This window comes from Aethalodelphis obliquidens, unplaced genomic scaffold (genome assembly GCF_003676395.1).
Source record: "Aethalodelphis obliquidens isolate GAN/ISIS:26980383/991018 unplaced genomic scaffold, ASM367639v1 scaffold31, whole genome shotgun sequence".
Lineage (NCBI taxonomy): Eukaryota > Metazoa > Chordata > Mammalia > Artiodactyla > Delphinidae > Aethalodelphis > Aethalodelphis obliquidens.
The window spans coordinates 10,723,224-10,736,780 of record NW_020837975.1 but is presented as its reverse complement, the minus strand read 5'-3'; the positions used below and the strand labels follow the sequence as shown (position 1 = coordinate 10,736,780).

Here is a 13,557-nt window from a genome sequence, read left to right as displayed (position 1 = left end):
TTTACATACACACGGCCTAGCACTTGATGCCCCTTCCCTGCCTTTTTCTTCCCTTGGCACTTATCACCATCCAACATTACTACCTACTGCTTTTATTGCTGAGAGGTTCCTGTTGGCTCAGCAGGCAGCCACCACATCAGCCTTAGTCCTGGCTCCTCCAGAGAGGAAGGCCTCTCCCTGGGACCCTGGCTCCAAATCTGAGGACTTCAGGTAGTAAAGGATCAGAGTTTCCTCCAGGGTACAGCATAAAGAGCTGGCAAGGGTGATGGGAGGAGCTGGTTTTAGTCCAAGAGTGATGGCCACAGTTCTGGAGAACCCCAACAGTAACATGGGACTAGCCTTTTTATCTGAGGAGAACATATTTAGGTGAAAGGCTTGTGCCTGCTGCATCCCACGAAAACCCTTGCCGGCACAAGGGTTATCTTACAGAAATCTACTGGGCCAGACCTACCCTCCTGCAATCAGGCAGCAGAGACATTGGGCTCAGGACAGATGATCTTGTCTACTTTGCATAAGTTTATTCCACTAGGGACCAGCTGCAATTCCTGCTTGCTCCAATGATCCTGAAGAAACACTTTTCTTATCAGGGTATGGCTTTCCTATTTTAAAACACTCAAATCAAGGGAGATACTTGAAAATTAGATGGCATATGAAAAATTCCAGTTGGTTATGATGGAAAAAGCCTGAACTACCCCTACCAATCTCAGGAGAACCTGCAGTTTAAGAGGTTCCATCCAAACTGATTGAACCTTTCTGGCAAAAGTGTGCATGGAACCAACCTGAACCATCCATGGAACCTACATATAAAGCAACAAAAACAAGGTTACTGACTACTCCATTTATTTGGTTTGGGGTGAAAAACCCAATCATCAAGAGATACGAAGTAACCTCCAACATAGGTAAAGGAATATTTAGAAATACCTACCCAGTATGTGGCAAAACTAAAGCATAAATTACAGAAAGCCTTCATATGGCTAGATTTGCTGCAAAACTTGGGTATTCCTAGTAAAGAAAACACTGGTTTTTGGACAACAGCTCTATATTTCCTGGTGGGATGACTGTGGAAGCCACCTAAGTATAAATGCAGGGAATGTAAATGTAACCAAAAAAATGTAGTTTTACCTGAAATATCTGTAACCTGTCACTAGCTTCTTGGGGTGGTATATTTGGAACCATGGGTCCTTCCTGTAATGAATAATATAATCTGCATTTTAATTCCTAATCACATGTATTTATCTATTTATTAGGTTTATCTATTATCTCCTTTTAAACAAAAACCATGATTTTTAATTTATATGATCTAATTTTGTCCTGTACATGAAGTTTTCATTTATTTTTTGCAACAGTTTTATTGAGATATAATTCACATATTATACAATCAACTCATTTAAAATGTACAATTCAACTGTTTTTATTATATTCACAGACTATGATAACACTCAATTTTAGTATATTTGCATCACTGTAACTTCCATTCATTTTTTAAAGGACCTTGACACAGCTAATAAAAAATGTGATTAAATTACATCCTATATGAAGTTCGTTAACACAAGAGCTCTGTTTCATTTCATTTATGATTATAAATGAGGATGCTGTGGCTGTGCATTAGAATAACTGAGATAGGGCTCTGAGAACAACCTTCTTTCAAGAATAGTTCAGCCCAATATGGAAACAGAGACACACATAAGGTTGAATACTTGGAAGAAGCAGAAGGCGGTCTCTGGTGGCCATGAGCCAGAAAACAGTTGCAAAAAAGATCCCAAATGGTCTGTACAATCATGAATATTATGGATATGCTAAATAATATGCAAGACTGCCAGTGTAATAGAATAATAGAGCAATAAAATGTTGACTAATCAAACCTAAAAGAGATGTTTAGTACACATTAAAAAGAAGTGTTATATAAAAGTATGAAATTAGAACACTCCCTAACACCATACACAAAAATAAACTCAAAATGGATTAAAGACCTAATGTAAGGCCAGACACTATCAAACTCTTAGAGGAAAACATAGGCAGAACACTCTATGACATCAATCACGGCAAGATCCTTTTTGACCCACCTCCTAGAGAAATGGAAATAAAAACAAAAATAAACAAATGGGACCTAATGAAACTTAAAAGCTTTTGCACAGCAAAGGAAACCATAAACAAGACCAAAAGACAACCCTCAGAATGGGAGAAAATATTTTCAAATGAAGCAACTGACAAAGGATTAATCTCCAAAATTTACAAGCAGCTCATGCAGCTCAATAACAAAAAAACAAACAACCCAATCCAAAAATGGACAGAAGACCTAAACAGACATTTCTCCAAAGAAGATATACAGATTGCCAACAAACACATGAAAGGATGCTCAACATCATTAATCATTAGAGAAATGCAAATCAAAACTACAATGAGATATCATCTCACACCAGTCAGAATGGCCATCATCAAAAAATCTAGAAACAATAAATGCTGAAGAGGATGTGGAGAAAAGGGAACACTCTTGCACTGTTGGCGGGAATGTAGATTGACACAGCCACTATGGAGAACAGTATGGAGGTTCCTTACAAAACTAAAAATAGAATTACCATACGACCCAGCAATCCCACTACTGGGCATATACCCTGAGAAAACCATAATTCAAAAAGGGTCATGTACCAAAATGTTCATTGCAGCTCTATTTACAATAGCCAGGACATGGAAGCAACCTAAGTGTCCATCATCGGATGAATGGATAAAGAAGATGTGGCACATATATACAATGGAATATTACTCAGCCATAAAAAGAAACGAAATTAAGTTATTTGTAGTGAGGTGGATGGACCTACAGTCTGTCATACAGAGTGAAGTAAGTCAGAAAGAGAAAAACAAATACCGTATGCTAACACATATATATGGAATCTAAGGGAAAAAAAAAAAGGTCTTGAAGAACCTAGGGGTAAGACGGGAATAAAGACACAGACCTACTAGCAAATGGACTTGAGGATACGAGGAGGGGAAGGGTAAGCTATGACAAAGTGAGCGAGTGGCATGGACATATATACACTACCAAATGTAAAATAGATAGCTAGTGGGAAGCAGCCGCATAGCACAGGGAGATCAGCTCGGTGGTTTGTGACCACCTAGAGGGGTGGGATAGGGAGGGTGGGAGGGAGGGAGATGCAAGAGGGAAGAGATATGGGAACATATGTATATGTATAACTGATTCACTTTGTTATAAAGCAGAAACTAACACACCATTGTAAAGCAATTATACTCCAATAAAGATGTTAAAAAAGATGTTAAAAAAGTAGCGCCAAGGGCTTAAATTATCTTATGATGTCAGATCAACTGTGACCACTAAAAGAAAGTAGAATATTTTAGGGGACTATATCCAACTTCTGAGTTTAACTTCAAAGAGGTCGACCATTAATCAGTCATTATACCAGATTGAATAGTCTGTGGGACTGACCAAGGATGACATTTATTTTTTATGTTCAGTGACCCTATTGGTTCTCTAAGAGTTAGTGGGAAAAAAATCAGTTGCATAACCCTGGCATTAAGGCATTTATAGTTTCTTACAGCCTTCCAACAACTGTATTACATTTTAATTATGAGTATTCTGGTCTTGAGAAAGGACAAAAGCAGATTTTGTTCCTTCCACAATTTCCAAAGTTGTTGCTCCTTTTAGCAGTTAAATCTTCTCTCTTTCTACATGAAACATGCTTAAAGGACGAGCTATCCCCCCTTTTTAATAGCTGCAAATATGCAAAGATAGCCTCTTACATACAATGTACAAATCACAGTGTATTTCTCAGGGTTCATTACTTTGACCTCATATAAACATACCACCAAACATCTTAACACACAGCAGGCAACACTTAAATTACCGTCTCATATGCTTCTGCAAAATTCATTACATCCTCACGAAAAACTTCCACGGATTCAAGTAGACTACTTTTAAACTTTACCTGCAGATGAACTAGTTCATCTTGTACAGAAACCTGGAATAAAAAAGAATATTCAATGTGAGAGTGAAAGTAATGTATTTAAATGAAAACTACAATTTTGCTCCAGCAAGTTTGTTATCTCACAGATGTACTGTACGAACAAGGATGTCTCTGCAATGTTATTTGTTAAAAAAAAAAAAAAAAAAACAGAAATAAACAATCCAAATGGACCATCAAGAGACTCAGATCATTCTAGTTCATGACCCAAGAGGCAAAGCTATCTAACTGCAGGTAGGAAAACATTTTCTGGCTGACCCAGTTCAGGCCAAGGAAACAGTTACTATCGTGGGCCCAGTCTGAGTCACATGCTGTCTCTGGGACGAGGCCACAGTCTGGGATTAACAATTTCTAGTAGGTTCACATGGTTCCAATAATTGGAGCAGTTTCCTCTAAGAAAATGATATTACTCTTGGTTTAAAAAAATAGCAAATATGTCTTCCACAATCGTCTTCAAAGCTTCTGCTTAAACCTGCATTCATAATAGTTAGCACTTAACTCATGTTTTCTCTCTGCCAGGCTCTTTACATATGTTAACTCATTTAGTGCTCACAACCATCCTGCGTGGTAAATACTAATATTATACCCATTTTACAAGTGAGAAAACCGAGGCCCACAGAGACTAACTTCCTCAACGTCCTAGCACCAGTATGAGACAAGGTCAAGATTCAAAACCTAGCAGTGTGGTTCCAGGGCTCTTGCTCGTAACTGCTCTCAACAATAGCATCTTTCTGGGTTGGCACATATACTGCTTTAAGCTTAATGGTGACTGTAGTAAAGACTGGGTCAGTAGGTTTAACACTAACAGAGAAATGGCAGAAAAACCCAAGTGAATCTGTTAAATTGAACAATAATAGAAAACTGGGCTTCACTAAATCTCAACAGAGGGCTCCCCATTTCCTTGCTAAGACTCACTGTCTAGACTAACCAGCAAGCACTTTTCAAATTAAGTGATTAGTCAATATTGAACTTAAATAGAAATAAGCATTGAAAAAGTATTTTATGTACATCATCTCAAGCCTCATAACTGCATTTTTAAAAGCTTCTAAAATATTCCTAAAGGGCCACATGAAGAAACTGAGAAACAAAGGTTATTAACTTGCATAAGATCACCCAACTGGCTGGTGGCAGAGCCAGAATCACAAGTCATGACCCCAAATTCAGCTCTGTGTCCTTGCTACTGTGCCTTGCTTCAATCTCAGTGACAAATCTTTCCATAAACAGGAAATTTTAAGCCAACATTAATTAATTAATATTCAATAAAATTTTTTAGTATAATTAAAGAATCTGGACCCTCCCTTGGGGTTCACTTTTTTTTTTTTTTTTTTGCAGTAGGCGGGCCTCTCACTGTTGTGGCCTCTCCCGTTGCGGAGCACAGGCTCCAGACGCGCAGGCTCAGCGGCCATGGCTCACGGGCCCAGCCGCTCCGCGGCACGTGGGATCTTCCCGGACCGGGGCACGAACCCGTGTCCCCTGCACCGGCAGGCGGACTCTCAACCACTGCGCCACCAGGGAAGCCCCTTGGGGTTCACTTTTAATGGCTAAATATCTACCAACTTCAAAAATGTTTAGAGAGAGATTTATAGCTATAAACGCCAACATTAAAAGAAAAAGACCTCAAATCAGTAACCTAACCATCCACCTTAACAAACTAGACAAAGAAGAACAAACTAAACCCAAAGCAAGCAAAAGGAAGAAAATAATTTAAAAAGAGCACAAATAAATGATATAGAGAATAAAAAACAATAGAGAAAATCAACAAACTGAAAGTTTCTTCCTTGAAAAGAGCAACAGAAGTGACAAAACTTTACCTAGTCTAACCTAGAATAAAGGAGAAAGGACTCAAATTACTAAAATTAGGAGAGAAAGAAGGGACATCACTACTTACTTTACAGAAATAAAAAGGATTATAAAGACACAATCAACAGAGTAAACAGGCACCCTATAGAATGGGAGAAAATATTTGCTAATCATATGTCTGATAAGAAGTTAATATCCAGAATATATAAAGAACTTCCACCACCCAACAACAAACAACCCAACTTAAAACTAGGCAAGAGGGCTTCCCTGGTGGCACAGTGGTTGGGAATCTGCCTGCCGATGCAGGGGACACGGGTTCGTGCCCTGGTCCGGGGGGATCCCACGTGCCGCGGAGCGGCTGGGCCTGTGAGCCATGGCCGCTGGGCCTGCGCGTCCGGAGCCTGTGCTCCACAGCGGGAGAGGCCACAGCGGTGAGAGGTCCATGCACCACAAAAAAACAAAAAAACTAGGCAAGACATACAAATGGCCAACAAGCATATGAAAAGATGCTCAACATCACTTTTCATCCGGGAAATGCAAATCAAAACCACAATGAGATACCACCTCACCCATTAGGATGCCTACTATCAAGGACACAGAAAATAACAAGTGTTGGTGAGCATGTGGAGAAATTGGAACCCTTGTGCACTGTTGCTGGGAATGTAAAATGGTGCAGCTGCTATGAAACACAGTACAGCAGTTCTAAAAAACTGAAAATAGAATTACTATATGGTCCATCAATTCTATTCCTGGTGTATCCAAAAGAACTGAAAGCAGGTCTCAAAGAGATACCTGTACACCCATGTCCATAGTAGCATTATTCACAACAGCCAAAAGGTGGGAGAAACACAAGTGCCCATTGATGGATGAATGAATAAACAAAATGTGGTATATGCTGCATATGAGGGAATATTATTCAGCATTGTAAAGGAAGGAAATTCTGACATATGCTACAACATGGATGAATCTTGAGGACATTATGCTAACTGAAATAAGTCAGTTACATAAAGAAAAATATTGTAGGATTTCACTTATATGAGGAAACTGAAGTAGTCAAATTCATAAAGACAAAGTAGAATGGTAGTTTCCAGGAACTGAGGAAAGGGTGAAATGGGGAATTGTTGTTTAATGGGTAGATTCAGTTTTGCAATATGAAAAAGTTCTGGAGATTGGATGCACAACAATGGGAACACACTTAACACTACTGAACTCCACACTTAAAAACGATTAAGATGGTAAATTTTAGGTTATGTGTATTTTACCACAATTTTTTTAACCTTAGTACAGAGCTACTATAATCAAGACTGGCATAGGAGTAGACATATGGATCAACAGAATAGAATTGAGAGTCCAGATATAAACCCTTACATTTATGGTTAATTGATTTTCTCCAGGGTGCCAAGACAATTCATTGGTGAAAGGATAGTCTTTACAACAAACGGCACTGAGACATCAGGATATCCACATGCTTTTACATGATGTTGGACCCCTAACTCACACCATATACAAAAATTAACTCAAAATGTATCAAAGACCTAAATGCAAGGGTAAAATTATAAAACTCTCATAAGAAAACACAGTAGTGACTCTTCATGACCCTGGATTAGGCAATGGTTTCCTACATACAATACCAAAACACAAACAACGAAAGAAAAAATAGACAAATTGGACTTTATCAAAATTTAAAATTTTTGTACTTCAAAGGACACCATCAAGAAAGTGAAAAAACCCAACAAATGAGAGAAAATGTTTGCAAATCCTTTGATTAAGGGACTTACATCCAGAATATATAAAGAACTCTTACAACTCAAAGAGACAACCCAATTTAAAAAACAAGGAAAGGATTTAAATTCACCTTTCTTCAAAGAAGATATACAAATGGCCAGTAAGTACATGTAAAGATGCTAGGAATTATTGGACATTAGGAAAATGAAGTACTGGTACATGAGACAATATGGATAAACCTTGACAACATTACTGTAAGTGAAAGAAGCCAGTCACAAGAGACTACATATTATATGATTCTATCTGTATTAAGTGTCCAGAAAAGGCAAATCCATAGAGACAAAAAAGTAGTGGTTGCCAGGGGCTGGGGTAAGGAGGAAAATGAGGAGTGATTACTAATGGGTATGGGGTTGCTTTGGGGGTGAAGAAAATATTCTAAAATTAGATAATGATGGTTGTCATGCAACTCTGTGCATATATTAACAATCACAGAATTGTATACTTTGAAATGGTAAATGTTACAGTACGTGGATTATATCTCAATAAAGCTTTTAAGATAATATATATTGAGCTTTTTAAAGGTTTGAAATGTATTTTTTTCTGGAGATAGTGACTTAATAAAAAAGTAAGAATTGGGACTTCCCTGGTGGTCCAGTGGTAAAGAACTGCCTTCCAATGCAGGGGACGCGGGTTCGATCCCTGGTCAGGGAACTAAGATCCCACATGCTGCGGGGCAACCAAGTCCACACACCACAACTACTCAGCTCACCCGCCTCAGCAAGAGAGCCTGCATGCCGCAAACTACAGAGCTCACGTGCTCTGGAGCCCACATGCCACAACTAGAGAAGAGAAAACCCGCACGCACGCCACAACTAGAGAGAAGCCCATGTGCCACAGTAAAGAGCCAGTGTACTGTAACTAAGACCCAACACAGCAATAAAAAAAAAAAAGTAAGAATTAAATTTGTACTTACAGCTTTACTCTGCAATTTGTTGAAAGAATATCTCAAGGTATCAACTGCTTCTGATTCTTCTTTGGTTACTTCAACTTCAAATCTGTTTAAAATAGCATAGGCTTCCTGTGGGGTGGGGGTAGAGTTCAGAAACATCACAAGGAATATAACTGCCAAATGACTTAGATGTCTTCTAAAGACACATTCCTATGTCTTCAAAGACTAGAAGAATGGGTCCCAAAATTAAATGTGTATAAAAAGGTCCTTTAGATTATCACTTACATCAGATATTGACTCTAGATCCCAGGCCCTGAAATCTGAATTTAATAAGCACCAAGGTGATTCTGGTGGAGAGTAGGCAAATCGCTTTGAGATACTATCCTAGGAAAAACTCCCTGGAATAATTTTCTGCCTCTCTCCTCCTTGATCTTGTGACAACACCGTGCAAAATGTTTTCTCATACGCTATTAAGATATGGGTTGGCTATATAAGGAATGGAATGAAATGACGATGTGGGAGATATTCTGAAGAACAGAAACTAACGAACAAACAAAACAAAAACAAATTCATAGATACAGAGAACAGATTGGTGGGTAACTAGAGAGGAAGGAGATTGGAGGACGGTGAAATGGGTGAAGGGGATCAACTGTATGGTGATAGATGGTGACAAGACTTACAGTGGTGATCACTTTATAGTGCATACAAATATTGAATTACAATGTTGTACACCTGAAATCTGTATAATGTTATATACCAACTTTGCCTAAATTTTTTAAAGTGATGAGCTGGCAACTGGCTTTACCAAAGAACTTATGCTGAAAAACTAAGCTTCGGCAGTCAGGAAAAAATGATATGATAATTTGTTAAATCTTGAGAAGCGAGTGGTCAGCATTCAAAATACCCAAATACTAAGATTTAAAGAAGTAGTAAAGGTATGAATTTCATTAGCTCCCAAAGTGTATAAACTCTAAATGGGTTCAAGAAAGCAATGCTCAGTCGTGAACACTGGGTACCAAAAGGAGGCAGGGGGAGTGCCAATTCCCCAGGTTTGCAGGCAATAGGGAGTGCATTGTCCACAGATAATTTAAAAAACAGTAATAAAATGAACTGAGTCTGATTTTTATTATCACCATGAGCCAGAAATTCTAAACATTAGTCCTAAGTACTTGTGAGAGACAGAATAACAGCCTCCCCAATGTTATCCACACCCTAATCTCCAGAATCTGTGAATATGTCACCTTATGTGGCAAAAGGGACTTTGCAGATGTGATTAGTAAAAATATTTGAGATGGGGAGATTATCCTGTATTAGCCATGTGGGCCCAATGTAATCACAGAGGTCCATTTAAGGGAAAGAGGGAGGCAGGAGATTCAGAGTTAGAGATGTGATGACAGCAGCAGGGGTAGGAGTGATGGCACTGCTGGAAGGGAGCCAGGAGCCACCAAGGAATGCAAGCAGCCTCTAGAAGCTGGACAAAGCAAGGAAAGGATTCTTCCCTAGAGCCCCTGCTGACAAGTTGATTTTAGCCCCATAAGACCCATTTTCATACTTCTGACCTCTACAACTATAAAACAATTTGTTTTAAGCCATTAAGTTGAGGGTAATTTGTTATAGGAGCAATAGGAACTAAAACAGTACTCTTCCCTAAAAACATCTCTTGTTGATATAAATTCCAACAATTTACTATTGAGCCTCAGTGGACCACTCCCACCATCTGTCCATGGTATGCCGCTGGTCATAGGTGAGACACATAACTGGTTTCTAAGAAAAGCCAAAGATATTTGGGGAACTTGCCTAACATGTCAGGACTGAAGTGAGAGAATACAACCATTCTTTTCTGTAAAATGTAAGCGCCAGCTTAAAAAAATGAACCCTGTCTAGACCAGCACAGCATTATGAATATATTAACATTCCTTCGTATACTGTTCACTGTTGATAATTGTCAGTCCCTCCAAGGACATCAACATCAGAGAGGAAAAATAGGCAGACTGTGCAATAAAATAGATGAAGAAATCTACTTTTTAGTGTTTCTCTATTTTTTAAAAAAAATACCATTTCAAGAAAGAAAAATGCAATCATTTCTTACTTCAATTGGTCCCAAAGTCATGTCCATTTGAATTTCATTATCACGGATACAAGACAAGGCTTCCATTGCAAACCTGACATCATCTAAATCACGAATAGGTCTAGATAACTTTTTCAAGTATTCATTGATAAATGCTATCATGTCTGACATTTTCTTTTTGTATTCTTCATTCAAATATCGACAGAGTAGCAACTTCCATGCCTTAGCCTCAACTGATAAGGCCAATTTCATTGGCTCTGGTGAAGACAAGAAAAGGTCAAAATAAAATACAACTGACATTCTGAAACAATTCATTTTATGTGTAATCTGAGCATCTATAACTGCACTGTCCATTTGATGACCACTAGCCACACTGAGCACTTGAAATGTAGTTAGTCTGTAGTCCATCTGAATTAAATGTTCTGTAAGGATTCTGAAGACTTAATTCCTATCCTGGTGGAGTATATTAAGCCATTCATGAGAAGGACACAAGTCTATGGAGAAGAATTTTGGAAATTAGTTCTAGCACTATCCAATGTGAGCCTTGCTCTGTTTCTGGCCATCCCATTAGAAGCCTTCGTTCATTTCCCCAATTTCCTCTAGGTAACCCCTATATGAGACCAGCAGCCTACACTGTTGAGAACACTGTGCCTGTCTAATACAGCTCTCCCTCACTACAGTTAGCAGTAGAGTCAGCTTGGGCTTTTGATTTCAGACATTAAGTGGTTGTCTCATAATCCTCTGATACTCTAACCCCAATTGGACTAACTTCTCAGGCGACCTCAAACTGTTTGACTCTTATCCCATGTATACAATCCCCTCCTCGCAGTAACCTGTAGTTCCCCCTGTAGTTTTAGTTGTTTGAGTGCCAATTTAGTATCAAGTACATTAAGTCACTTTGGTATAATATTATATATACATAATATATGATAATATATAATATATATAGCATATATATGAACAATATGGCTGGTCCAGAAATACTTAATATATATAATATTGTACCAAGGTAGCTTAATAACTGCTTTCTAAATGAAGTAACATTTCATGTGAAAATACAGACACTTTACATAATATTTATAAAATACCTGTATGCAATTCAAGTGCTCCTACAACTATAACAGGCTTCAACTCATCAATCTCCTGCTCAAAAGTAGCATAGTGTAGAATTTCGGATCTGATTTCAGTCAGAGAGGGGTTGTTAGCCAAAAACTCCTGTAGCAAGGAAAGAATCAACATTTTCTTCGGCTTTTTGACAATGTAAATCTTACGCCTCTAATAGTTGAATTAGAAAACTGCATCTGCTTATATATTTTTCCTCTTGTATGTGCTATCAGGCCAGTGGCTCAGTAGAGAAAGGGATGAACAGTTAGCACTGAAAGAGGAAGTTATGTGAGGGAATTTTACATTTCTGAATGGTTATTCAGAGTTCTAAAGTTTCCTTGAGTCTCCAACCAAATATACAGCTGAGCCTACGTAAGCTGGACACACCCTTGAATACCCGACCTCTGGGCATGTCTGGAACATAATTAGTACTCAACTGTTTAACCAAATTAAACAAAATCTGACTGAACCTCATTATTATCAACTGCCCCAGTGTCAATGTGAGAATTATGCAAGACATGATGTGTTAGGTGTGTGGCATTTACAGGTTCTCGGCCTCTGCTCTTGAGTTCTCATCATTATCACTGATGTTTTCTTGGTCCTCCCACAGGAGTTAGAGATAAACAATACAGAGTGAAGTAAGTCAGAAAGAGAAAAACAAATACCATATGCTAACACATATATATGGAATCTAAAAAAAAAAAAAACTTCTGATGAACCTAGGGGCAGGACAGGAATAAAGACAGAGACATAGAGAACAGACTTGAGGACACGGGGAGGGGGAAGGGTAAGCTGGGACGAAGTGAGTGAGTGGCATGGACATATATACACTACCAAATGTAAAATAGATAGCTAGTGGGAAGCAGCTGCATAGCACAGGGAGTTCAGTTTGGTGCTTTGTGACCACCTAGAGGGGTGGGATTAGGGAGGGTGGGAGGGAGATGCAATAGGGAGGGGATATGGGGATATATGTATACATATAGCTGATTCACTTTGTTATACAGCAGAAACTAACACAACATTGTAGTGCAATTATACTCCAATAAAGGTGTTAAAAAAAAACCAAACTGCATCACAAGTAGCAGAAACATACCTTCACTTTCACGTCTCGGTCCTCTGTCCAGAGCGTCTTGAACTTTTCAAAGTCCTGCAGGGCCTCATGAGCCACCTTTCTGAGAGAATTCACAGAGGAAGAAAGGAGGAGGACCAGCTTGGAAACATCTTTGTGCTCTGCCACACCTAGATAAAAATTCTTCAGCTTCCGTGTGGGGATAATTTCTTCAAAAGATTCTGAAAACAGACATTTTTATCCTATAGATAACTCCTATATTCAACTTTAAATACTATCAATTGTAATATTTATAGACTTTTTAAACTTTATTTTCTTAAAGACCCCCCCATCCCGTTCCAAGTAATTAACAGCTATTCTCTCGCTAGCTTCACTTATTCTTATTAAACTACTGTGTCAGATTTTGAGGTCTAGGTTTCTTTAAAGTGGGGAAACTGTTATTCAGAGGAGAGAACTGAAAGACGCCGATTAACCACTCCCCCCAAAACAAAACGTCCTCCAAGGAAAGATCAGAAGAGTTGAAATTGCTACCCTACAGAACAGGCTTGTGGGTAAAGGAGAGCCACTACGTTTACTACCCAAATGACCTTAAGCCAATTATTTAATCTTCATGGAAATACTTGTGAGGATTAAATGAGACAACATATGCTTGTCTTCAGCTCAGCATCTGGTATATAAAGATCACACAACCACCATGATAAACATCTCTTGCTGAAACCTAGTCATGTCACAGCCTTGACTGAAACTCTCAAGTTTTCTCCATCAAGCAGAGACCATACGGATACTTTTGTTTGGCCCAAACAGTTCCTTACTTTTTTAAAGCAGTTGTTAACAATTAAAAAATCATGAGGGCTTCCCTGGTGGCGCA

The 13,557-nt window shown here is 38.6% G+C and overlaps 1 protein-coding gene across 1 annotated transcript in view; it reads right to left on the bottom strand.

Annotated features, from left to right (window-relative positions):
• DNAH8 (dynein axonemal heavy chain 8) overlaps window positions 1-13,557 on the bottom strand; it is a 330,122-nt gene that overhangs the window by 223,907 nt on the left and 92,658 nt on the right. Inside the window, exons 28-32 of the mRNA XM_027127141.1 lie at window positions 11,605-11,731; window positions 10,538-10,773; window positions 8,473-8,577; window positions 3,858-3,971; window positions 1,123-1,185 (exon numbers count right to left, since the gene is read on the bottom strand). Coding sequence (XP_026982942.1) covers window positions 1,123-1,185; window positions 3,858-3,971; window positions 8,473-8,577; window positions 10,538-10,773; window positions 11,605-11,731 — 645 coding nt within the window. The remainder of the gene's footprint in view (window positions 1-1,122; window positions 1,186-3,857; window positions 3,972-8,472; window positions 8,578-10,537; window positions 10,774-11,604; window positions 11,732-13,557) is intronic.